A 27401-nucleotide genomic window follows, 5' to 3' on the forward strand; every position below is an offset into this window, starting at 1 on the left:
CGCGCAGGTTAAGTTGAAATTAAAGTAATTCGACAGGTGCTGATCTACAGAGAAAGACGAAATAGTACTATCTGTCACTTAAAATCAGTCAGTAATGTGACTATTGTTTAGGGGTGGTAGTGTAACGAGTGTCCCGCTACATCAATATTATTTCCTATTGGAGAAATAATAAGCAGTATTTTCTATGAGAAGAAATAAATAAAGAAGTACAAACTTATTATCTTTAGTTATCTTGACTAAATATTCCCAATATTACCAAAGTTGTTAATATTGACGCAATAAGTCACTTGTATTTTTAATTCGTTAATTTAGGTTTAATTCAACCCCGCCAATCGTTACAAGACACGATTAGGTTTCGCGTAAGGAGGCGCATTGCAGAGTAAGCTATTAATGTAATAAAGGCAGAAGATTGAAGATCGTTTCAAAATAACTTATTATTAATGAATTTTACTTTTCTCTATTCCAAAGCCTTGAATTTACCTCAAGTAGGTAAGAATTCTTAGCTACCTAGAGCCTTCCTCTGCACGTCGTGTACGTGACGTAGTCGACGCACCACACCTTCACTGTAATCAGTGTGGGTTGACTAGCAACGTTATCAGTACTAGCAAAGGTGACCCGTTATACTAGACATCATCCCTTTTAATGTAAATGCACCAATGTGCATCACATACACAAGGGTGGGTCACAATGTGAGCCACACCCAAGTGGTGGGTCCATCCACCACTTTGTGTATGTAACGGGGATTGTGTAACATAGGGCAACTTTAGCCCGTTACACCATCCCTTTCTCAAAAAACAAATTTTGTTTTGATATTAGTCAAAGAGGAACAAGGAACTGCGAGCTGCTTTACGCGCCGCCGAGGTCTCTCAGTCCTAGTAGCGACCTGTGTTCACATACTCGGCGCCAAAGATGCCACCTAGAAGGGGTCAAGCTGGTGAATCATCTACAAAGATGATCTACCTTTTTAATCACGCACGAAGCGCATGTGCCGCGTTAACACGCCGCCGTTGCTCAGTGCCACTGTTACAACGCTGACAGCTACTGCTGCTGTCACGTTAACTGGACTGAATGATCCATCCCACTTTCAAAGTGAGGATGTATATCCGTCGCTCATTGTCGACTACAATAAGTCGACACCGTTGTCATCACCTCATAGTACTAATGCGGACAACGAGCTAATGAGGAAGGATGATGGCGTTATATTGCCCATCCAAACATCACTCATTTCCTTTATCATGAAAATTACTGAGTTCTATAATGCTGTCTCGTCGTCTGCGCTGGCTAGCGCAGCGACCATTAGCGAGAGCACTACCACAGAGGTGCAGGTGCTTTTCCTTGGGTAAAAAAACAACATTTGCTCTCAGATCGTTAGTCATAATGGTTCTGATATTGAAAAGTCAGAGAAAAGGCTTCGCCGACGACACGTGAGCGTGTTCAGTCGGTGTCACAAGCCAGTCGTTTCGAACATGGCTATGAGACGGGTGACATGCCAATTATGCCCTCTCCATCTCAATGCCTCGTATTAACGAGCAAAAGCGTCGCTCCTAAAGCACGCTATTGTAGACGCTCATAATTATTATGGCGTCTATAATTCATGAAAGGCTCAGGAGAACTCGCTTGGACGTATTTTTCCAATCCCGGACGAGTTACGTTCAAATGAAACGCCCGACCAATATGAGGCGAATTCACGCGCCGCTTTCAGCCGTAATCTGATCCGATGAAACAGCGGTCGCAGCGAATTAATTTTGCCCGCTTGCGTGTGAAAGAAATCATGGGCGGTACTGTATCCCCTGTTACTTTTTACGCCATCAGTTTGAGACTAGCGAAGTTTTCTCAGCTGGTGCTATTTTTCGTCGGCAGTCACCATGCCAGGCGCGTTAATACGTATAATATCGATCGGTTCTAAAGAGTCAAAAAATCTTCGAGTATCCTTTGAGACTCTTTCCTCACGGAGCGGTGGGCAAGCAACCATCAGCATGGAAGCGCTGGTTCCCACCCGCATCAATCAATTCAGGTGGTGCCCAATAGAAGGGGAGATTTTGCCCACCCACTCGCGGCTGCCTTAACCGCGTCCATTCAGTCACAGGCGTTAAGGACTGATGAACAGCGGATTAAAGATCTCGAGGTCAAGTCTCGCGACTGGCGTCGGATCTTCATGATGTCCGAGCGAAGGATCGTCGGGTTGCGAACGCCTGAAACTTAAGCTGGACATCTTGGAGAAGTTGATGCGGAGAATCCCGCATTACGCGCGTGGTATCCCTCGCTCTCCGAATTCGTTACGTTCTTATGTGAAGAGAAAGTTAAAGGCAAAGTTTCCGCCTTCCTTATCTCCCCCATATGTTTGACGCTCGACCCAGGGTCGGTGTCACCATATAATTTAGGTCATCCAACTCGCCATGGACACCGCCGAGAGGTCGGTCATAGGAAGTAGTTGTCAATAACGAAACATTATTATTGTTTGAAGCACAAGCATTCCTTGCCGTGACTTCATACTGACCGCTGCCAACCCGGCAGGGTCACTAGGGCACGTTTCTGTCTTGGACATGATACCCTCGCGGGTTATTTACGAAACTGTGTCCATTTTTTGCACCGATCGTAGTGAGGGGCCCTCCCCACTAAGACTCGGGCTTTGCACAAGCGAGACTGACATCCGAGAATGGCGCAGTCCATTTATATGAAAGGTGTCTTAAACGTACTGGCGTGACACTGTTATTTATTGCAGCACCCACGAGGGGAATTGTCAGCTCCATTCTTTGGGAGTCGCTATCGTGCGCAATACATCCACCACGACCCGATTGGCACGTTTGTTCTGGCCATCGGTCTGGGGATAATCTGGGGTCGACATGTAAAGCTTGCCACCTAACAGCTCAAGCACATGACGCCAAGAACCAGACGTGTAACGTAGATAGATCCTGGTCCGATACTATATACTCGGGCATCCTGTGAAGTTGGTATACGTGGTCCAGGGACAAAAGAGCTGCCTCCGTGCCTGTGATCGATGTTTTACATGGTGCTAAATGCACCATTTTGCTCAGTCTGTCTACAAAGACGACTAGCGCCGTACGATTCTTGTGATCGGGCGGCATGCCAAACATGAATTTCAGACTTGCTGACTTCCAACAATCCGTTGGAATCGGTGGCGGCTTCAGTGGCGCACTGCTGGATGGTGCAGGCTTAATGCGCTGACACTGTTCGCAAGAGCAAATACAGTTTGCAACCCATCTATATTGGTGTGGCCACCAAATTCTTCTGACACTCGTGAGAATGTCTTTTCACTGCCCAGATACCCACTTGATGGCGCAGCATGGAGTTCGTGAAGGATCATCAGCTTGAGATCTGTGTCAAGAGACACATAGATTCTTAAGGATCATAAGGTGACAGCTGATGCCACAACAGGCCATCACTTTAGCTAAAGTGATTTAGCTTAGCTTTCAGGTGCGACGGAAGGCTTACCTTTCGTCCAACGAAGTTATCTAACAACAGGCGACAATGTTCATCCTGACTGTTGCTCTCCTATTTTGGAGGCCAATGAGTTCGTCGCGTGACGTGACTGCCAACGTTGACGACTCAACTTGTGCCTTAGCACGAGACACACTTTTCTGGTGTCTTGCCTCGAAGTCTGGTCTGCGCGATAACGAGTCAGCCAAGCCATACGACTTACCTGGCTTGCATTCAGCTTTGAAATTAAATTCAGAGAAGACTGTAAGCCATCTTGCCATTCTAGGCGAGAGGTGCGGGGAGTTTATTGCGGTCCGAAGTGATGCGTGAACCGTATAACAACAAATGGCGCGGTGCCCAACAGGTGCACTCGAAACATAACAAGAGGATACTTTATTGATGTAGCTACTTGTCATGCACAGAGTTATTCAGTTCCGCGGCTTCAAAAAGCCGGGACTGATAAGAAATGACACGGTCAACGCCGTCGTCATCCTTTCACATGAGCGCGCTACCGATTGCAAAATTTCTTGCATCGCAGACGACGCTTAAGGGTTTATCCGCGTCTGGCAATGCCAAGACCGGTGCCTCTACATGAGATTGCTTCACTGATGTGATCGCATCTTCTTGTCCTTTTAACCAAACCGATTCTGCTTCCTTTAAAAGGAGGACGCCAATTGTACGTCAACTTGCAAGCGTGCGTCATAGGGGTCCCTGAGATACCCATGCTGGGCTGCATCGTATGGACACATGGTGTTCGAGCAGAACAAGACAATGTAAAATTGGTAGGGAAATGTCCGATCCACGACATGTGAAGCATTTGCGCCAATTCCTAGGGCATGCTAATAACTTGCATAAGTAAGCAAGAATAATGCTAAGCGAGCTAAGCCATTTTCTGAACATCCAAATGGATCTCGGCTGATGCGTTGAGGCGGAGAGCATCTCAACAATCCTGTTGAGACTGAGTGACGGACTCCGCTGCAGCATGACTCTGTGCCTCGGACGCCTCAAAACTGCTCCAACTGAGCAACATTTTGCTCAGGAGGACTGCTCAAGAGTCTGGCCAGGGCTTGTTCACCAAGTACCTGCACATGTGCTCAGCCAACTCCCGATGATGATCGGAGAGATGGGGAAATGAGCCTTATCGATATTAAGGCTCATCCGCACATACACGGTCAGAGATGCGGGTCGTGGGAAGGATTTCTAGTGCTACCAAGTGTACGCTCTACTTAAGCACACACCCTAGCACTGCGAGGAAGCGGATTGACCGTCGTCTCACGTGAAGTGAGGTAGTCAGTTGGCGCCTAAGCGACCCTCATCTAACGAGCTAAGTACCTTAGTACAAGGGACGTCACGGGACCGGTAATCCGGTTCTACGAGCGCAGGACGAACCAGAAAGTAGTTTTTAGACTGATTTATATTTAATCGTATTTAATATTAATACCTTTATTTAGCAATCATTAGTGCACATCTCTGTCGATATGCACTTGAATGTATTGCGAGCGTATTATTCTAAATACCTCGTATCTTGGATGACGCTAGCCGTCATCCCTTGCATGTGAATGCACCCATGTACATCACATAGACAAGGGTGGGTTACAATGTAAACCAAACCCAAGTGGTGGGTCTACTTACTTCACTGAAGTTATTGATCATCACCTTAAGTACACAAAGTGCTTTTAACGGGAATTGTGTGACATAGGGCAACTTTAGCCCGTCATCGACTTTTTGTAATATTTTAGGACGTTGTAAAAATTTATCATTTTTTTGATTAGTTATAGGTTTTTGACTTGTTTACTAACTTGTTTTTTTTTTTATTACTTTTTTAGGTTCAATAACGGCTGGGATATTTGGTTTTTAAGATACTTTCTTCAATAAAGACCCTTCAGTTATAAAAATACCTATAATTTCAAAGGCAGCATTTTAACTTTACATTTCAAAAGCAATTAATCCTTAAAATTCAATTTTTTCCTGCAAATTCATTGTGCCCATTTAAAAGCTCGATATACCTTCTTAAACCGGACTCTTGCGTAATCGCGGCGCCAATCGATCTAAGAATGCCAACGCATCTTCCAACGTTGCATTTGGATGCACTTTATAATAAACCTGCAACACGCCAAGTGCTCTTGCAATAGCTTGACTCGCACCAGGGCCAAGACGCGTTTGCACCGTCTTGCCGTCGAGCTGCCGAGTGGGTTTAACCGTATCTGCAGAAGCCTCATCCTCTCTCGTGACGTACGTATTCGCAAGATCAAGATACGCCTGAAGCATCGTTTCCTGCAATAAGGCCGTCTTCTTCTCCACCGACTCGGTGTCAAAAGAATGAGCCGCAATAAGAATTGTTAATGCTGGTGTAATGACCGAGTAATATTGTGTCATCCACATAAATTGCTGAATGCAGTGGTCCACATCATTTTTTTCGACCGAATCTTCAGGATACGTCGCAATTGCTTCGATAATAAGCGCCACGCGCTTTCCTGCAGGCTTTGGCCACTTGACGTGCTCTTTTAGCATCTCAACGATTTCATTTATATTTAACGCGGCCACGATTGTTTCACGCATGTCAAGAAAGTCAAGGGAACACGCAATCAGTTTGGTTTCCGGAAGACTCGGAAACGTTGCGCAATGCAAGCTTCCATGCTCGTGGCACAAAATCTTCGGCACGGAAGTCACAAACAATGGCGTCAAGATTGCTGCCATGGATTCCACATTCGAGATTTTATATTTTGCAAGTGCCCAACGACTTTGTTGCAAATATTTTAAAATATGAGACGCGCGCTGCTGAATCAAGTCAGTCCATGGGCGAGGGGGATATTTTAGTGCCTCCCTCGAACCCTCGCTTGAATGACATGGTGGTGTACCAAACACCACATCCAATAGTTTAAACGTTCTCAAGAAGTCAAAAGCACGGGCCGGGTCTTCTCCGGCAAGCATCTTGCGCACTTCAATGCCAATGCGTTCACGACTGACTTTTCGAGTCATTGCGTGCACGATTTCGCGCTGACTTAGAAGAGCAGTTTCAAGAGTTTTGTCTAATGTGAATTGCAAGTCACATGCGAATCGTAGAGCTCGTAATACGCGCAATGGATCGTCGAGAAACGTTCGTTCCGGGTCTCGTGGTGTGCGAATGAGACGCTGGTTTAAATCCATGACTCCTTGACCGGTGAAATCCTCAATTTCACGGGTGTGGAGGTTATAAAAGAGTGCATTAATGGTCAAATCCCGTCGATTCGCATCGTCTTGCGGCGACGCAAACGTGACGTTCGGGATGCGACTGTTTAGACTATACGCTTCAGCTCGTAGATGCACGAAATCCACTGTAAAGCCTTGAATTGCAATTGTTGCGACTTCTAAATGTTTGGATTTGTTTGAATTGGCCTTCACGAGACCTACAGAGCTTGGTGGGAGCTTCCGATCGCGTTGGAATTTCGTGATAAAACGAGCAAATGTCGCTCCCATGACATTGTCCAGTGCAATGTCAATGTCATCGCTCTCAGCGCCACGCAATTTGTCACGCACCCATCCACCTGCAACGCGCAAGTGCGTTGTTGGAGCATACAGTCGCTGAATGTACTCGAGAAACGAGAAGAGCGAGTCTTCCGCCGGAGTCAATGCAATCGTTAGATTATTCGACGAAGGCTTCTCATTCGAACAGAGCGATTCATGCGCAAAGGACCGTATTGAAGGAGGAAGTATAGTCTGAAAAGGACTTCGACGGATGCAGGAAAGTCCTCGCACTTGGCGCGAAAAGAACGCGCACATGGAGATATTCGTGGCGTGAAAACTGCGCACTTAAAGACATTACGAACTTATGAAAAACTTAACTTTTGTACCAATCAACAAGAGCGTGGTTTGTTTTATCCACTCAAAATCATTTTACACATTCTACAGGAGCTACCAAGATCAACGCAACGGTACTTGCGCGCTACTCTCTATAGACACACGGACACTCCTCTCGCGTCGACGTTCACTCCGTGGCCGTTCCCTGCGGTCTCTTGCATCTCGATCCTCGCTTCCTTCACGCCGTGAAGGTCCATATTTCTCCATATTTTGACTTCGACGTCGATCCCGACTTTCTCGGCGATACGACGCTACAATTTGCGAATCGGTCAAGCCCGTACGACTTGCGGTACGTGGCGGATGAAGGGGCTCCAAAGACGCACCTAATCGAAGACTCACCTCGGAAGATGGGTACATCATCCGGTGACTGCTGCCCACGGATTGGTCCATTGCTGGCAGAAGGCTACTATTCTGGACATTACGGTAATTCGAATGTGCTTGCGAGACAATACTCCCGCGTTCTTCCATCACTCGCTTCGTGTACTCGGCGGGAACGGCTTTTAAATTGTCACGTGGTGCTTTTGCGCGCACGCGCCATATCAACGCAATGACAAACAAAAGAACCAGTGTACCTACTACAATGGCGCCAATGGTCATCCATGGTTGCCAGAACGCCGCGTCGAGCGTGTCTCTTGATGACGCCGACGTGGTCATGGGGGTCGAGGAGGCCACAATTGCAAATTTTTGACCAATCGTAGTGGCGGATTCACCAGCTTTGACACTATGACCGCGCACAATGGCTTGAACCTTAATGTACCCATCCGTAACCGTTATGCCAGCTTTTGTAATGGCTTCAAACACCGTGTCGTACGACACTTCGACCATTTCGACATTATTCACGGAATCCCGGGACCCGTTCCCCGAGAGAGGGTAATAAATGGCCGACGTATTGGCAATTTTTAATGTCAAATCTAAATCGTTTTGCAATGTTGTTTTACTCCCGACAGAACCCGGTGGATCTGTCCAAGCAATCGTAACCCGAAGATTCACACCTTCCGTCAACATGAAATGAAAACTTGTTTCCGCGCCTTCCTTCACACTCGGCTCGGAACCACTCGATGAATTTGGAAAGAAATAAATCGTATTTGTATTTCGATTGGCGAGTTCGGATGTCTGGCCTTTATCGCCGGCAAACGACACCAGATTTAATAGTGTCGGTTTACCGTACCCTTGGTTCACATCGGGGTACGATGTTAGTGTCTTGGCCGTAGCTTCCAAGGCTACACACGAGGTTACACCCGTACTTGGCTCCACAAGTCGTCGTGACATGGCTTCGCCACTATGAAGTAACAAAGCCTTAAGTAACGACGCGGGAATCACTTCCATGCCATATCGTGGATCCGCCACACCATGTTTCCACCATCCATCCCGTAACCATTCATAAATCAATACCGCCATTCCTGCAATCACAGGGGTGGCCTGTGATGTCCCTTGCAATGAACACATCGCAGACGATTTCGTCGTTTCACCTGGTTTTTCCGATTGCGCGGATGTAATCGACATTCCCGGGGCTACTAAGTCCGGTTTCTGACGACCATCTAAAGTCGGACCTATCGATGAAAACGATGCGACCGTAAGTTCGTTTAAGACGGACTCACATGGTGTGGACACAAAAGATGGCCCAGCATTTAAACTCGCGCCAACGGAAATGACATTTTTCGCGCCAGAAGGACTACTAATGGTAAATTCACCCTTATCGCCACTATTCCCAGCCGCTACAATAATTAAAATCTCGGGATGATCGTATAAATATTCATCCACTTGTTGAGTTTGTGTATTGTAATCATTTGCACCGGTACCCCATGAAAAACTAAAGATCTTGGCCCCCGCAGCCACTTGAGCTTTCATTAAGTTCGCCACTTCCCCCGGAGTTTCTAACGACACGTCACACCCACTGGTACCAATACAATGAGAGGCTTGTTTTCCAATGTCCATAAATGCAATACGTGCACTGGATGCAATGCCCAAGTCGGGATACTTTTTACTATACGAACTTCCAGCCACAATTCCCGACACGTGGGTCCCATGCCCACACGTAATCTCTGCAGCTTCATCGACATTATTGGCAAACGTTTGGTAATACACAACTTTACGAGCTTGCAAGTCTTCTTGGTCGTACATATCCCGTGATTCTTGGTCAAATTGATCGTGGTCAATATATAACCCCGTGTCTGTGACACCAACGACAATAGAACTGCCGGTAATGTTGTTTTCATGCATGCGGTGGACCCCCACGAGGTCTTGTACGTATGCATCCAGACGTCGTGATGGGTCCATTACGGTACGATCGTCTTGTGTTCGTACAAAAGAAGAACGTACCGTCCACGACGGATAAGGTACGATACTACTCGAAGTGACAACTTGCTGTCGATCGACCCACTCGACAGCGTCATCGTCAAGAATAATCGCGACAATTCGTGTCCATGTATCGTAGTCGTCCACGGCTGCTTGCAACAAGACACCTCCAGTTTCGGACGTGGCACTTTTCATTGTCAAGAGGTTTTGTATCCCCGTGGCGTGGGTTACTTGGGCGGCGAGACGTGCAAGCGTAGGCTGTGTCTTGGCGACATGGGCCAATCGAATTTCGAGTGCCGGACCTTCCATTGTCGTGTGTTTTGTTCGTGCAAACGCGTAGGAACTCTTGGCAAATGGCATGAGTTTTAAAATGGCCGGTAAAATTGTGACACTTTCAACACACTCGAGGGCAAGAATGGTGTCACCAACGGTACTACTCACATGGACAAGAAGTACCGTCGAAGACGCAGTAGTACTGTCACTTTGGGTTAAAAAGGGGGTATGAAGTTCTTCTGTAGAGGGCCAAATTGCTTTAATCTTTTGAATACACTCCAATTCCGAAGAAGACGGAAAAAGCTTGATAAGTGTTGGTTTCACCTCCACCACATCGTTTTCGTCAATTAACGCAGCTGAATAAGTTGATAAGAGCTCTTTTTGTAGAAATTGTAGTTGACACGCATCGAAGGTGGCGTTCGTGCCCGATAACATGGCGTCGTACGCAGTTGTAAATGCAGTATAAAAGTTGGCAAACGCATCGGTTTCAGGGTCACCGATCGCTAACGTCACGTCCGTGACATTGACACACGATACGACACTAATTATGGTCACGTCCTTGCCATCGTGGGCTGCATGGACGTCTCCTGTCTCGGCGGAGTCCGTGCTGCTGCTGTCTGGGAAGGTAAATGCAGGCCGGAGACGGCGCTCGGGTTGGTGTGTCCGGAGATAAGTGTCGCAATTACGGGGTACACACTCGGAGGTCGCACTTAAGTGACGGTAGGCAACTGCCACGTGCACACTACTACAGTGGTAGGCACAAAACGCGTCTTGCGAGACAAATTCAAGTCCCCTTTGGTCGATTATTTCGGAAGACGCACTTGGCTGGACAATGGCGGCCAAGACCAAGCTTAGGAAACACACCTGCATGGTCCGACGTCGCAAGATGTCTTGGGTCCGAAAGTCGCTGTGCTCTTCACTCGCTCGGTATTGTGCTATCGTGTCGAGGCACCATGTGGTCGCCACAAAGACCGCAGCACCTCTACCCCCTCCCGCGAGATGGGGTTTTCTTTGATGGGGCTACAATGTCGTGCAGTTGCAGGCACCCTTTTTCATACGGAAAAACCTCTGACTTAGAATGTTTGATTGTTGCGGTCAAGCGAGGTTTTGTAGAAGACGGGACACTTTTATTAGGTAATTGGTGGCATTCACACTCCATAGACGTAAAAGGCAGATGCACATAGACGGACGAGATGGTTTCAAACAAATATAAGAAAAAAGAAATGACCTTGGAAGAAACAATAAAAACACGTGTGTTCACTTGGAGACTTTCTTGTCGGACATGAATGGGACTTAGCTGTCTTAAATCTCATTGTTGACAATAACGGGAGAGAGGGACACACCTGCGTGAATATGATTATTCTGTCCACATCAGGATTGTTCGTAAAGGTCTCGGCGCGCTTCACGTGGTTGGGATGAGCAGATAATGTCAGGTGGGACGGAACGCGACTTTCGGCTGTGGAGAGGCATTGCTTCAAGTAACACATGAGTAGAGAGGATCAAAGATGAGAGGTTACAAGCAGTCTTAGTGTCTGAAAATCCTGTAATAGAACAAATTAAAAGAAATTGAAAAATCACTTAAATATTCATCATCGAAACGCAAGCGGTTTTACCACGTATACCGCGTGCATGTGTGGCACTTCATTGCGCAGTTCAATATGCAGTTTCACTGGCAAATTGTAATTTTAAATCGCAGGAAAGTGCTCCACATCAATCATTAACACGACTCCAACGTGGCATTGTAAAAGTTTAGCAGCCACCTGTGCAATAAGATTCAAAGCCGATCGATCGTAGTGAATGCAAAGCACCCGTTGTTTTAATCAACTTGATGCGACGCGTGCCATTGTGAGCTTTGGGCTGAGAAGCCAACGGAATGTTCTTGTGCGATACTCGAGTTGCGTGAAATTTGTACTCGTGGTCTCGCGTGCGATCGCAGATTTTACGGTTTGAGCCTTCGCGAGCTTCTTGATCACGTAGTTTTCAATGCTTGTAAGGATTCACCGCATGTAGGTCGATGTTTGGAGTGCTGATGACGTTTCGGTATCCTTCGTCAAAGAAGACGACAGTGGTAAGTTTAACAGACTTGCAACAAGCTTTTCAACCTCTTCCAAAGCGTGGCGACAATCTATCGAGTTACGTGACGAAAGCTGTCGTAAAAACACATCATTATCTTTCGGTCCTTTGCTGCCATTGGGTCCGTGAATTTCGAACATGTCGAATTCAATATTGAATCTTCTATTGGCGAATAGGACTCTACAAGAATCGGTCCCAAGTCTACCACTTATTCTTCGCTATCAAACGTGCACGCATCAACTCGTGTTTTACTTGCTAATACCGGCCATGCATGTTCATTTCTTAAGTAATGCGCGCTATCCCCGTGTAAGTGATATCTAACTGTCATACTTGGTAGTACTTTGTGACCGTTTGCGACCTCCGTAATTAGTAAGGATGAGTTCATGGTCAACCCCCCACGCTTCTAAATCAGTTTACATAGTGCTTTGTTGACAAAACTCAATAAGATCGGACTATTATGTGTAAATTTTTAATGACTTCACACGATTAAGCCGGTATAACAGTTGCCACGGGGCACCCTTCGTTAGTATCATTAATAGTACTGGTCAACATACACTGATTACAGTGAGGTGGGTCGCCTCGGCTGCTTCACGTACACGACGTGCATAGGAAGGTTCTAAGTAGCTAAGAGGTTTTAGCTACTAAAGGCTAAATACAGAGCTTCAGAATTGATAAAAATATTAAAACTGCATATATTTGTCAAGTTCCTACGTAACGATCGTCTATCTAATACAACTGTTTGAATAGACGCTAATGCGCCTACTGTGAGGAATACGTCCCCTCCTACTCTAATTGGAGGTGTCTGGTATATGTCATCTGCTACTCCCATTGCAGGTAGCAGTGACAAATCAACTGCTTCTCCCATTGTAGGTGACTGAGCCGAGTCGGCGTCATCTTCCGACTCGGTGGCAACTTAAAAGGCCTCCTTACCAATTGGGGCCACGTCTGTTAAATCTCCGGGTTCTGGCGTGACAACCAGATAGGATATGACGAAGTTGTTTGAAATTTCGTTAGAACCTTTTTGTGCGGAGTCATCTTTGGATGACTCCATGGACGACGACATTTCTGGTGATGTGAGTGTGCATCACTATGAGCGAAGTGATCGTATAGGTCGCTTTAGTAAGCATGATCCTGGTAAATCTTGTATGCATCACCAGAGACCAAGTGTTCTTAAGGTTCATTCGCAAGTAATGTTCGCGTTAACATTAACATGAGCCAACGGAAAAGGAATCGCGATGTTTTGCGGTTTGCTCCCGGAATGAAGCATTGCTTGCCCTTTAAGGGCAACCTGACTCGTTGGTCTGGTATGAACAACGATCGTAACCATATTCCATTATTCGACTCATCCAGGCTTCACAAGCCTGGTGCGGACGAAACGAAATTCTTCACCAATGCCTTTTCCGGCATCGGCGGTACCCATGTAAGCGGACAAAGGATGTCACTCCTTTGATTTGGAAGCATTTCTACAGAATATGCAAAGCATAGGCCGCGAGGCATGGCTTAACAAACTAGATGCTCTCCGTGAACGATTCGAAAAACGGACCGTAGTCGGTGCACGCTACAAGATGCACCGCTTGTCTAGCGAGGTGGGGAAACCTTGCCTCTCGCGGGGAATTCATGCCAGTGCCATTTTTAGAGTGCTGGTCATGCTTCTCAGGAGCCATACTCTCTGAAAGACCCTCGTTGGAAAACGCACGTCTCTTGTGAGATGCCCGAAGGGATAAATAATCTATATAACTTTTACGAGCGCATCTCGCGCTCGTTTTTTAAAGGACCCTCCTTCGAGGAGAATGTGTCTTGTTGTGCTGTCGAACGAGACCTAGAATGTCCATAATCATCTAGGAGCGAGGTTTCCAACTATTATGCGAAGGTGCGTACCCTCGCCATTGAGCGATATAACTCGTTCGAACCTATTTTACCTCACGATGATTCAAGAAGCGTTCAACTAGAAACCGCTTCTTTCCACTCGAATCCGTCGATGGATTCAGAGGGGGGAGTTGGGCCAGCCTCATTCGCCGAACATGAGTCAGCATCGTGACTTGAATTACGTCCTCTACCATAAACGGAAAGACATTGATCGCGTACGATCTCATCGTCGCGAGGAAGCGGTAAAGGTCGACAATGGTTTTGTGACCAATTGAAAAAATATGCTTAAATTGCGGTTGATCACCTGGCAAACAAATTGAAACCCACCAGACCTTTCAAGACGAGCTGATGACAGCTCGTCAAAAGATATCTTCTTTAGAGGAAAGAGGGGATCGCCAGGATTAGGCGAATTAGACTTTGACCCGAGACAATCAGGCTATGCGTCGGGACTAGTAAGCTTAGGCGGATGCCCTAGACCGTGCCGATTTTAATTCAGAAACCCGTACTGATGGTACGGGCGAGGACGCGCCCGACAAAAAATGTAGGATGCGTACGCATCCTACGAGGCAGCTCGATCGTGTACGCAATGCTTTAAGGTGCAATACACGAAACAAGCTGATATTTTATGCCAATGATCGATTACTGCCCACATTCGTCACTACCTGTTTTGGTAGGCCTGAATTTAATTAGCTTCGTTCGCTGAAATATCCTACTAATTGCAGCAGTTCCGCGATCATTTCTCTGAGTCGATGCACGGGATTTCGTACCATTTCGCAAGTTGGCCACAGTGGCAGTTTGAGGTTCAAACCGCTACTGTGCAATCAATTCGCCATCTTTGCAAAATTTTCACGCAACATCACGGATTTGGATGCATTCTCTGACATCAGGTCCCGTTTTAATTTCAATGGTGCTAGCAGAGTAGTGTTGTGTCGCGGGATCCTGGAGCGCTGCTCGGATCCTCTTTAAATGTCCTGGAGGTGGCGTCGGTGGTCATTTCTTGTTTACGTCGAGCTCGTCAACTCGCAGCGTGTTGTAGAGCCCGTTCGCGCACGACGCCATCAAATCCTCTTTGCTTTTAGTGTCGTGTCATGTGCGTTGTCGTCACTTAAGCTATTGATCTTGCTTGCGAGAGTACCTGGCCAGCTGCTTCTCGACTGCTTCATCCATCGTTCTTCGCTCGCAAATGCGCTACCATCTCGTCAGGCGACATCCCGAAGACAGCTGCGTTGCGAGCTGCATCCGTCGTAGCGCTTTTGCGTCCGTCGCCTGTTAGCTTTCGCTTAAGTGTTAAACCCGTTTGCTGCACGACGAGTTCCGTGGCTTTGATCGACTTTGCAACAGCTGCATTCAATCGGAAGGAGGTCTCAGATTGCTGCAAGCTTTGCTTGAGATTGTCCGTGCTCGTTTGTTTGGGTCCTGCGGACGATCTCGTAGAGATCTTCCCAGAAGATCGTACATTGCGGTGTGACATGCCGCCTTGCTCGCAGTGGCTATGGTGTGTCGAGTCGCCGACTCCGCTTGCAATTGTGTAAGTCGCGCAGACATCAAATCTGATTTTGTGCTAAGGTTGGTCGCGTTTCTTACATCGGGATCAGTTGTGTCGTTCTCGGTTGTACTCGCAATACGTTTCGATAAGTCTGAGCCTCGCAAAAGCTTGAGCTTAGCTATTGTGGCTGCGTTATTCGAGACTGTCTTGCGTCAGTCATCTTGAACTTGGTGCTGCCTGCAGCGTATCCCTCTTTGCCGCTCTGTGGCGTCTTCTACGCCTTGCTAGATTTAGATTAGCTGCTGAATTCAGAAAATTCCACTTTTAGTTGCCTTTGACCAAACTTCATAGTAAACTTGCTCGTTTTAAGACTCTTTCGGTTAATTTGACTTGTGCTTTGCTTTTTCTTACCATGATCGAACTCCTCGTTGGCATCTGTTTTTCGCTCGTTTCTCGTGCTCTTGCTGATCTGCTTTGTTGTTGGCGCCATGGTGTGACTTTCAGTTCCGTCATTCACCATTATCATAAACTTTGATGCTGATCTCAATTTCCATCTTGATAAAGGGGATTGCTTGTTACAATCGCACATAAATATCACAAAACTTTCATGCCGCTCTCATTTCCTAGTCGGCAGCCGTAAGTTGTATATTGAGCGGTGACTTGCATGCCGCAGAGTGTAAGCCTTATGCGTATAGCGTCAATACTATTTCCCGAGTGTTTAATGTACCGCTCATGTCTAGGTGACCAACTGCCAGTTCTTATCTAGTCTTATACACTGGCGTCGTGGCGGCGAAACTTTGTGTTCATGTTCGATGTCGCCGCTCTTTTGTTGCACCGCGACCAGGGATAATTAAGTTGCTACCACACAAACTCAAGCTATCCTCCACCGTGCCGAAACCACTTCAAGTCCAGGCATCGACGGGATTGGCTATGTCATCTAGGCGCCACTGTATCCGTCGCTGCCAATGGTCGTTGGCTTGTCGTATTCGAGCACTGCCGGGTATACGACATGCAGCGAGACTCCGCGGTAAACGATATGTATGTCAAGCCAGCTCAATGCAGCTGCCTTGTCGTGTAGAACAAGCGTGATCCGGCGAGTCGTAGCTGGTTTGGTTGTTGCTTGTCGTAACGAATTTTCGGTTGTTGCTCCGTGGAATTCATGATGCGTGCATCGTCTATGCTACGTACTCGGCGTCGTCGCCGTGAGCGTCCATGCATCGCGCGACTTTTTGGCACACTTCCGGGTACCCTAGCGGCTATGTTTGCACTTTTCGGCGCAAATTTAACTATTAAGCTTAATTATTGGTGCAAGTCACGCGTTTAGGCACTCGTCAAAAGTGATAGAATCGTTGTATAGTATAAGTTAATAAGCATAAGGATGATTTTTCTGACCCTTTAGAATGAAGGCTTCGTCGAAATAGACTACATATTTATCTGGATTAAATCTTAAAAATTGCATATTGAGAAACTTCTATACTCATTTAGCAGCGTCACTACCAGATAGCAACATTTATCACTTTAACGCTTTTCATATATAACAAGAGTGAATTAGATTGCCACTGCTTTTAGTACTTGATTAGCAAATTGGCAGGACCCGAAAGAAAGATACAATGATTTCACCATACTCAACAACTTACAATTTTATTATTTTAGTCCGATCCAATCCTGTTTAATATGTAGCGGAGCTACCTCGCTCCTAAAGTAAGAGAGGGACTTTCAGACTCAAAGAGTCACTTAGTTCTATTGAACTTATAAATTTGACAAATCAGGGAGTCGTACAAGCTATTAAATCATAAATAATCCTAGTTCAAGGGATTCAGGGGTTCGTAGAACCAAGTGGCGCATAGTACCCAAGAGGATATACCTTAGAAAGGCTTCTATCTCTTACAGATCAATGCGCAAGCCTAAGAAAGGGTAACTGCATTTTATTTAATTATTTAAATCTTAAAACCTTACCCTAGCTAAATCAAAATAGATTTTGGCCGCCAGAGTTATATCTGGCGGTATCACATTTGTAACCCATAATAAACGGGATTAGGTAACTAACTATTTTAAAATGAGATAAAAGGTTATTTTAACCATAAAGTTAACGTACTACAACAACTGTTCTCCAACCGATGTGTGCCCCATTACACCATCCCCCATCATACTATCGATACCGAGTGACAACATTCGCTTCATCTCCTCTTTGAGGTTGGAAACTTAACAGCTTACCGTTCGTTTTTTTTTTGCTTTGTCTCATGACAATCAAGCGTGAGTACAGACTCTAAGCACCTTCCACGAAGATAAGAGAATGGTGGACTTTGAAAGTCACTCTCCATCAGAGGAGGAGGAGGAAAAAGAGCGTCGTTCTCTCACGCCTTCTCTCCAGATGAGCGTCGGCGGGTCCCGAATCCGTTCCCAGGACGTGGTGCTGCTGATGTCTTGACTGCATTGAGCAGGACACGGGACCCTGAGCTCATAATTATTACGAATTCGCTCGATGAAGAGCAAGAGCGGATAATCCTTATAGCGGAAAGAGCTCGTCATCGGGCTGCCGAGATAGCGAAGCTACAGCTCATAGTGAATATAAATTCACCCCGCTTAGTGCGGGCGAGTGCCTCAAAGAGATAGCGGGTCACAGCTTGGCCACCTGGATCTCCGGTGACCTGACGAGGACGGTGGAGGAGATCGCTGCCCGTGACGCTCTTCATGAGCAAAAAATTACGCAAAAGGTAATGACGCAAAGCCATATCTGACGCCATTACGTGATCAAGCCGTAGGGCTTCGGTGACCTCCACGAGGAAAATTCCGATCGTTTTGTTTCCAAACGAAACAAGGAGTGAAAACGAAGTCTTATTTGAAAACTTGGTCCGTCGGCTCGTCGACTTCGTAATATTTGGAATATCAGAGAGTCTGCGGATAGAGATGATGTTCGTTTGGAACGGAAGCTTCGCTTCTATTTCGCTAAGCTTAAGGCCAAAGGCCAGTTACGTTTGGCGTTTATGCCACAAAACGAAGAAAGACCTAGCCAATATTTCATTGCTTCGGTTGACCGCACAACCATGGATCGAAGCCGCACTGAGGCTATAGATCCACCTTATCCCAGGTTTAGTGGTGGGAGGCGTCGTTTGACGCGAGTTGACCCTGAGCTTGGCGCTCAAAAACTTAACGGCGTACGGGCAATCTTGCCGAAGAGGTATTTCGGACTCCCAAGAGTTTTCAGAAGAGGGGTACCCTAGCCACTTCACCAGATACTGGTATTGACCCTTACGACGACGCCGCTTAAAAAGTTTCTTCACATGAAACTGAAGGTTATTCCACGCATCAAGCAGCGCGGGAGGGGGCCGAAATTTCGGCGGAAGCATTTGATGCTTTAGGCACGAGGTGCAACTTCTTCGTGAGGTCCTTGCTCGAGTCGAGAGCTCTTTTGAGACGGTTCAGAACCGTCTTTTGCTGCTGGACCGTCAGCAGCCTCGTTTAAGGGGCCAGCTGGATATCCTGGTGAGGTCGCAGCAATCTGCGGCACGTCCGCCTATCTCGGCGCAAGCACCTTCAAGTCCACGTGGAAAGGTCCCGATAGGCTTAAGCAAGCCAACGTAGAAGACTGGGTGTGTACGCAGCTTGCTAGGAAGGTTTAGCGTATAAGCTAGGCCCTTCTTGGCCACGACCATAATTGGTCCAATAAAGCTCGGGCGCAATTTGGTCTTGAAGACCGCGGACACAAAGTTGGTAGGTAGATTTTTAGGGTTTAGTAAAACTCGGTCTCCGACCATAAATGTATAATTACAGCTTCTGCCTTTCACATCTGCTTGTTCTTTTTGTCTATCTTGGCTATCAGCCGTTGTATCCCTTACATGTCTTAAGACACTAAATCGCGTCGCGAAAAATTCGCTTCCTTATTTCCAAACGGTAAAGGGCTGATACCAGCAAGCCTATCGGCTAATTCTCCCCCGCCAAGCTTTAAATCACGCAGTGGTATCGTAAATGGAACGCGTGGGTGGGTAAGACCGTTGATATAGAGCGAAGTTTAGCCTGTTCAGGCATGTACAGCGTTATTTTACGCAAACTCCACAACTGGGAGAATTGAGCTCCAGCGCTTTGGTGTCTGAGCACACACGCTGCGTAAAACGTCTTAAATGATGCAATTAACACGTTCAGTTTGACCATCGGTCTGCGGATGGTCCGCAGGGGACATGTTCAATCTGTTGCCAAGCACTCGGAAAATTGATTTCCTGAATTTGCCCGTAAAACGGGTGTCCCGATCAGAGACAATTGCCTCTGGCAATCCATGTTGCCGAAACATGCGATCATAAACAACTTAGCTGTACCTTCACCATCAATTGAATCCCGCACGGCCGCTAAGTGAGCCATTTTGCTCAATCGGTCAACATAGACCACTATGCCGAAGTTGCCGGCTAAATCTTTCGGTAGATCGAAAAAAAAATCCATAATAATGGAGCCTCAGCAACCTATGAAGACGGAAAGGCTCGCCAGTGGCGCAGCAGCATGCGCCGAGGGTTTAATTTGTTGGCAAGTTTCGCATATGCGAGCATATGGGCTGATCCATTAATAAAGTTTGGGCCACCAATAACTCTGGCTTACAGAGCCGTAGGCCTTTTTTCTACCGAGATGACCACCAAGGATAGTATCGTGTGCCTCATAGAGGATTCGGTTATTCAAATCCTCGTCATGAGAGATAACGACACGCGGAGGGTCCGCGATGTCTGAGCAATAAAGCAGCAGATTGTTATCGACAGAAAATCGATGTAATTTTGCACGCAAACGTGTCGGCAATTTAATACCTTAATCCGAGTTCCTTAAAGCTCGTAGCAGAGCTACACACTGTTCAACCTTGGCGTAAGCCGAACAAATTAATTCAGCAATAGGCGACAAGTTAATCGTTAAATGAGAAAGCTCATAATCTGGCCGGCGTGATAACGCATCGGCCAAAGCATTCTGCTTGCCGGGCTTATACTTCACCTCGAAGTTGTATTTCGCGAAAAAAAATAGCCATCGGGCCATTCTCTGTGAGAGATGGGACGACTTAATCGCCGTGCGTTATGACGCGTGATCTGTCTATGTCACAAACGGCTTAGAGCCGAGCAGATGAACTCTGAGTTTGACGAGAGCATACTTCATAGCAAGTAATTCTTTGTCACGAACATATAGATCTTTTTCGTAGAATTAAGCTGTCTTGACTCAACCGCAATAACACTTTCATGCCCATCAACATCTGTTTGTAACAGAGCACTACCAATGAATGGCAAAATCTGATGCGTCAGACGACACTGAAAGGCCAATTTGGGTTTGACAGTGCCAGAATCGGGGCATCGATAAGACTAACCTTCACTGCTCGACAAAAAATAATTTCGGTGCTAGTCCAGCACCATTCTGTACCCTTTTTAAGGAGATTAGATAATAACCTAGCCAATTAAGCGTAATTTTCGCTATATTTGTTTTAACAATTGGCGAGACCCAACCACTTACGCAAATCCTTTTGGTTTTTAGGAACCGGCCAATTTACTATGGCTCTTACCTTAGCGGGATCCGCTTTTAAAGCCTCGCTTTTCAGTAAAGCATCCTAAAACATAAATTACGCCTGCGCCAAATATGCATTTCGATGCATTGGCATACAATTTATTTGTATGCGAATGCATCGAAATGCATATTTGGTTTATACAATCGAGCAGTGCTCGCAAATGGTCCAAATAGCCATCCATATCCGACCGACGCTGCTCTGCACGACTATGGACATAAATGTCATCGAAATAAGTCTGTACATAACCTCAATGAGGGCGCAATAGTTACGATTAAATGTTGCCGGTGCGTTGAAAAGCTCTTGTGGCATAATTAGCCAGTCCCATACATGCCGCTTGGGGTGCTAACCGCTATAAGCGGGATATCGCTAGCTCGCATGAGCAATTGGTAGTAACAATCGACTAGTCCAACGAACTGTACATTGTACATCCCACCATATTGTTCTGAAGAACATCCTTTCTAGGAATAAGGGTTTGAGCTGGCATAGTGACAGCATTAAGCTTATTAAAAGCATGTATAATGCGCCATTCACCATTTGACTTTTTGACACAAAATTTCGGTGATGAAGTGAAGATTTATTCTCGCGTACCATACCATCTTCCTCAGCGCGAAAGTTCTATGAGCTTGGCACGGAAGGAATCGTCAACGACGTCACACTGTTCTTTTGTTAAAGGCCACTGTGCGGGTAACACAGTATTGGTTCCAGGAACCAAGTCGATTTCAAGACGGACACCTCTATCTGGAGGTAAAACCGATGGTGGGTTGGTACAAACCCTTTCTTGAAATTCCTCAACAATAGAATGAATCGATGGGATCTGTAATGACCGATGGCCCACTCCGCGCACAATGTACAGCTTTTTATGTTCTCCCGGACGGCTTCATCCAGAAGAGATGATGATTTTGACTAAATGTTTGGTCGATTAATCACCATCTCAGACAAGTCGCCAGCTCTTGAGGCTCGGCCACACTCATCAATAGACATTTCGTCTAGCTCTAAAACAGCATGTAACGAAGGGATTGCTTCAAGGCTAAATTCTCCTTCGATGCTACCGGTACACCATTTGCAAGCGTATGCAACTGCTCGCTCATATCACTTTCTGGCGTTATAGACGCTTCGCGTCTCTGCTGTCTCGAAGTCGAGACGATACGCCTTTTAGAGGCCGGGACTTCCAAGATTTAAGTTTCTTAACATTTGACCAGAGTTGATGTCCAATCCGACATTCGACGAGGAGTTGTGTAACTCAAAATTCTTGTCCAGTGATTGTTAACGTGTCACTTCACGTGCATCAGAGGGGTTTGACCCGAAATGCCCTGGCAACTTGCCAATAGTATCACAACAGACACTCAGTATGGTTCCACCTCGGCCCACCACGTTCGGTGGACTTAGATGTGCCACTCCAGGATATTAAACCCTTGATGACTCGCCCTAGGCCTATATTGCTTTCAGCATTCAGTGATTTTGAAAAAATTAATTTTGTACTGAAAATTCGTAACTGGAACGAGTGGTACTCGACGGAGTACGTACCCCCTAGTGTTTTTTAACATTTTACTTCATTATTTTAGACATTCCAATGTCTAGCACACTGACATATTCGGTCAGTGAGTCGCGCAAATAGCACTTTTGTTGCTTTGCAAAGGTGGGTCATGACTTCTAAAGCTTTGCTAGAAACATGGCGCGTTGCATTTAAGGTCTTAGACCTCCAATCTATCCATGACTCATGGTATTCAAGCCAGGCCATACCAAGAATGAGATCATATCTCGAATCCAAATCAAGGAAGAAACAGCGTTACACACTGTCAAAGTCCAGAAACTTAATACCTAACTTCAACGGAAATTTAGGAACGGTGACACGAGTCCCAGTCGCTAAGCGATAACTTCTCCTTCTCCCTCCTCAACGAGGCTTAGATTCATGGGTTCCGGTCCGTACGGATGGTACGGGCGGAGCCGACCAACGTAAATCGTAGGATGCGTTCGCATCCTACGTGGCAATTCTATTGTGTACGGCTCCGCCCGTACCATCAGTACGTGGCTTCTTCCGAGGACGGATTTCACCACCCTTTTCAAGAATCTCCAAAAGATTCGTGTGATCGTGATCCAGATTCTCATGTTGAACCTGAAGTTTCTCATGCCGGTTCCGAATATCCTCGAAACTACAATGACTGACGACATCATCTCATCGCGAACAGCATGATATTTTCGTTCGTACTCCAACATGGAGTACGCACTCTTCGAACGGTCTCCCAACCGCTCAATATGGTGAGCCTGCACCGTCTGCTTCAACGAGCGACGCTTGCCGCGCTCGTAGTCAAGTCCCTCCTCCAAATCATGGAGGAAGTGACCAATTTTTCGATCCTTGACATTAGATCCGACATACGATTCGGAGCTAATTTTCCCTCCTCCACCACATCCATTGGTAGATTCCGACGGACGTTTCCTTGTGGAACGTATCCAGAACCACTTTGATGTGAAGGGGCAGCGAACGAGTTATCTTGTTCGCTGGCGTGGTTATCCACCTTAACATGACAGCTGGGAATCTCGTTCCCAGCTGGTTGCTGACGTTGAGGGCCTCGTCCGTCAGTATGAGGAGACCCACCCGATGGTTCAGAAGGCCCATCGGAAAACACGCGCCTGGTGCTTGTAAATTGATTGCAAAACCTCAATCGCATCACGCATGTCAATAGAGATGCGAGCCCTTCCCCAGGGCGAAGAAAGGAAGTAAACATCCCATTTCGCTCGTTTCGTGTTGTCGACACAACGCGTAGAGGGATCACCCCACCCGAGACATGAAAGCCCAGCCTCACGTGACAACCGATGCAATTTATACTTTGCACCGTTTGGAGTTCGTTTCTCAAACTTAACGCGATTCGCGTTAAGTTTTTGAAACCAGGCCTCGCGTCCAATGTCATTGACATTGCGAATGAACGCGCTCCAGGCTTGCATAAGCGATACTTTATCTCGCTTATTGTTGCCACTAAACCAGCGATGCTTAAGAAAGGCATCGAGATAAAAATCTTCTCAGCCCGAAAGTTCTTCGCGCTGGGTTCAAGGCCATGTAGCTTTGTCGCAATAAATAAAGGATATTTGTTGTGAGGAGTAGTTTCTTCAGACAAGCTATTGATTAGACGTTCTGGCAAAAGCCACGGCTTCTTCTCAGGGGCGAGATGAGACATTTTACTGTCTTCACTCCCCTGAGTGGTACCCACTGAAGCAGGGGTACCACAAGAACTTTTATTACGATGGCTTACGCCATCGTCATCACCTTGCACATAACAGGTGCAGGTGACCGTACGGGAGACGGAACGGGCGATGAGGGATCATCCTCATCGTCGGATCCAAATAGACTATTAACTCGTCTATCAGAATGAGCCCTCTCATTCGAAGGCTCATAGTCAACCGCCTGACGTCTATCAGGCGACTGTTCCATTCTCCCCAAGTCGGCCATTTCGTCCGACTCGCACTCATAATCGACCTCTAAAGAGGGGTCGTACTCACGTGGTGAATCACCACGTGCACTCGCAACACCAAGTGTTGTGCGAGTGGAAGACACTACGGTAGACGGAACGTCTACCGCAAGAGATAACAATGCGTCACCCGCGGCTGCACGAACCGCAGCCGAAGGTTCAACACTATCCTCACCCCGCATGAATTGTTCCTTCATGCGATGGAATTTAAAATGATGGATCTGACCAATCAAAATCATTTTAAAAATTAAGTGGTCATTTAGCGACCACTCCACCTAATGACATTCAGAGTGATTGTCGTTTAAGGGAGGGGTGATGTAACGGGGTGTATCGTTACATGAAATTAACAATAAAAGATTGTTAATTAATATTATCCAAAAGGTAGATAATATTTGGAGGAAATTACTTTAAATAGTAATTTCCTGAATTCTTATCCATAAATAGGTATAGACCATTATGTCTATTTATTCCGCAGACTAATCAGCTGTAGAAGTAATCAAAGAGAGTTACGAGATAAGATAGATAAGAATTCATTTACATGTTTAGTATTAGTTTATAGTTAAGACAACATTTACAAAGATAGATTAACAAGACACTTAACTATATTAATACAGTTTTCATTTTACACTCTTAAGCTAACTTGCCTAAAGAGAAGTCTTCCTCTATACGTACAGTGTACGTCACCTAACGAGAGGCACCACTCACATCTGAAGCAGTGTGAAGTGGACTTGTACTGAAACAGTACAAGTCGCAGTGCCCCGTTACAGTACACTTGGTGTAATTAAGGGGATGGTCAATTACTTAATTACAGTAATAAGACCCAGCACTCGGGTGTGGTTCACATTTGCGACCAACCCTTGTGTATCTGATGCACAGGTGCATTCACATTAGAAGGGGTGACGGCTAGCGTCATCCGTTACGCGAGGTATCTGGAAAGATACGCTCGCAACACATATCGACTGTTATCTATAGAGATGACATTTTAATTGGTAAAAATAAGTATTTATATCTAATGCGATTAGAATATAAATCAGTCTGGAAACTACTTCCTACTTGGTAAGTGCGCATGAGGAGCTGGATTACCGCTCCCGTGGCGACACTTTACCAAAATAAGCCCTGGCTAGACTCCTGGGTAGTCCTCCTGAGAAACATGTTGCTCAGTTGGAGCAGTTTGAGGCATTCGTGCTCAGACAGCGGAGGGCCGCGTCCGAGGCACAGGGCCATGCTGCGGCGGAGTCCGTCACTCAGACTCAGGATGAGCTGAGGCATGAGCAGGCTCGGAGCGAGGCTCTCAACAGGACTGTTGAGATGCTCTCTGCCCGGCCGCATCAACCGAGGCCCATTCGGATGGACCCGCCCAAGTTCGATGGAACTGCGGCGCACACGATTGTCCACTGGCTTTTAGCCGTGAAGCAATGCGGTGTCGCCCAGCTCATCGAGGACGACAGCCGGATGGTGTCGTACGCCATGTCGCATCTGCGCGGTAAGGCCTCAGAGTGGACTTACTCGGCGCTTATGGTGGACAGAAAGGCGTTCCCTACATGGGCGATCTTTAAGGAAAAGATTCGCGCCATGTACTAGCCGCCGAACAACGAAGTGCTGCTTCAGGCACGCTTCTTTGGAGCGCGACAGGCGAAGCGATCTCTGCAAGAGATGCGCTTGCTGTCGGCGTCCATAACCGTAGGTCCGATTCCGAGCACGTTAAGGTGCCCACATTTATGAATGGACTACGGCATGGCCAATCGCGACAGGCCCTTTTCAGTAAGGTGCCGTCAACGATGGAAGAGGCAATCCAAATTGCCTTGGTTGAGGAGCAATCCTACAACAGTGCCTCGGCGACAGCTTCGTACTAGCCGTCGGCCGAGAGGTCAGATGCCACTCCCATGGAGTTGGGCAATGCATACGTAGTCTGTTATAGATGCGGCAAGCGCGGCCATATGATGGCTCGTTGCTATGCCAGGGTCCCTGCTGGGGCGAAAACGCCCGGCAAGAGGACTCCCTACCCAAAGGGCGATGGCAAGAACCAGCGTGCGAGACGCATGACTTCTGCATCGACCACTAGGGGTCGGAAAATGCAGGAGCGCAGTAGGGGTGGAATGCCCTACTGACGCGGACTCTGAAGCTACCCCTGAGTTCAGAGTTGTGGAACAATGGTAGCATAGTCCCTGAGGTCTCGAAATTTCGAACCTCAACCCTGAATTGGCGCAAATCCTTCACATGCCGTGGGATTGGCCACTCCTTTACTGATTTTGCCTTGTCTGGGTCTGCTCGTACACCATGTGTACCAACGATGCAGCCCAGTACAGGTATCCCAGGGACCTCTATGACACACTTTTGCAAGTTGACGTTCAATTGGGCATCCTTCAAAGTCTGCAACACAGCGTCTAAATAACGCTTGTGCGACTATATTGCATTCAGCCCGTCCTCGGCCCTACTATGAACGAATACATCGTCAAACTAATGGGACGCGTAGGCACGGTGCTGACGCATCACGTGAGCCACCACTGGTATCATTAATGGAACGCGTGGGTGGGTAAGCCCGTTGACATAAAACGAAGTATAGCCTGTAAAGGCATGTACAGCGTTATTTAACGCAAACTCCACCACTGGGAGCATTGAGCTACAGCGCTTTGGTGTCTGAGCACACACACTGCGTAAAACGTCTTTAATGACGCGATTGACACGTTAAGTTTGACTATCGGTCCGCGGATGGTCCGCAGTGGACATATTCAATCTGGTGCCAAGCACTAGGAAAATTGATTTCCTGAATTTACCCGTGAAACGGGGGTCCCGATCAGAGACAATTGCCACTGGCAAACCATGTTGTCGATGCATGCGATCATAAACAGCTTAGCTGTACCTTCACCATCAATTGAATCCGGCACGGCCGCTAAGTGAGCCATTTTGCTCAATCGGTCAAGAATGACCACTATGCCGGAGTTACCGGCTAGATCTTTCGGTAGACCGAAAACAAAATTCATACTAATGGACTCCCAGCATCCTAAGGGGACGGGAAGACTCGCCAGTGGCGCAGCAGCATGTGCCGAGGGCTTAACCCGTTGGCAAGTTTCGCATGTGCGAACATATGTGCTGACCCATTAATAAAGTTTGGGCCACCAATAACTCTGCTTTACAGAGCCGTAGGCCTTTT

The 27401-nt window shown here is 46.8% G+C and overlaps 5 protein-coding genes across 5 annotated transcripts; 1 reads left to right on the forward strand and 4 right to left on the reverse strand.

Annotated features, from left to right (window-relative positions):
• Positions 1-5448: 5448 nt before the first annotated feature.
• On the reverse strand, positions 5449-7197 carry CCR75_007709 (uncharacterized protein; the record flags this gene model as incomplete). Its single annotated transcript, XM_067965767.1, has 1 exon — positions 5449-7197. One exon carries the CDS (start codon positions 7195-7197, stop codon positions 5449-5451), a length of 1749 nt encoding a protein of 582 aa, XP_067818934.1.
• A 141-nt stretch (positions 7198-7338) lies between these two features.
• CCR75_007710 (uncharacterized protein) lies at positions 7339-10713 on the reverse strand (the record flags this gene model as incomplete). The annotated part of the gene is made up of 1 exon (XM_067965768.1): positions 7339-10713. The coding sequence occupies one exon, from the start codon at positions 10711-10713 to the stop codon at positions 7339-7341; it is 3375 nt and encodes a 1124-aa protein (XP_067818922.1).
• A 1127-nt stretch (positions 10714-11840) lies between these two features.
• Positions 11841-12056, reverse strand: CCR75_007711 (uncharacterized protein; the record flags this gene model as incomplete). The annotated part of the gene is made up of 1 exon (XM_067965769.1): positions 11841-12056. One exon carries the CDS (start codon positions 12054-12056, stop codon positions 11841-11843), a length of 216 nt encoding a protein of 71 aa, XP_067818923.1.
• Positions 12057-14748: 2692 nt separating this feature from the next.
• On the forward strand, positions 14749-15314 carry CCR75_007712 (uncharacterized protein; the record flags this gene model as incomplete). The annotated part of the gene is made up of 2 exons (XM_067965770.1): positions 14749-14872; positions 14893-15314. The coding sequence occupies 2 exons, from the start codon at positions 14749-14751 to the stop codon at positions 15312-15314; spliced, it is 546 nt and encodes a 181-aa protein (XP_067818706.1).
• A 249-nt stretch (positions 15315-15563) lies between these two features.
• On the reverse strand, positions 15564-15788 carry CCR75_007713 (uncharacterized protein; the record flags this gene model as incomplete). The annotated part of the gene is made up of 1 exon (XM_067965771.1): positions 15564-15788. One exon carries the CDS (start codon positions 15786-15788, stop codon positions 15564-15566), a length of 225 nt encoding a protein of 74 aa, XP_067818707.1.
• Between the last annotated feature and the right edge of the window lie 11613 nt (positions 15789-27401).

Source organism: Bremia lactucae, linkage group LG13 (assembly GCF_004359215.1).
Source record: "Bremia lactucae strain SF5 linkage group LG13, whole genome shotgun sequence".
NCBI classification, from domain to species: Eukaryota; Oomycota; class Peronosporomycetes; order Peronosporales; family Peronosporaceae; genus Bremia; species Bremia lactucae.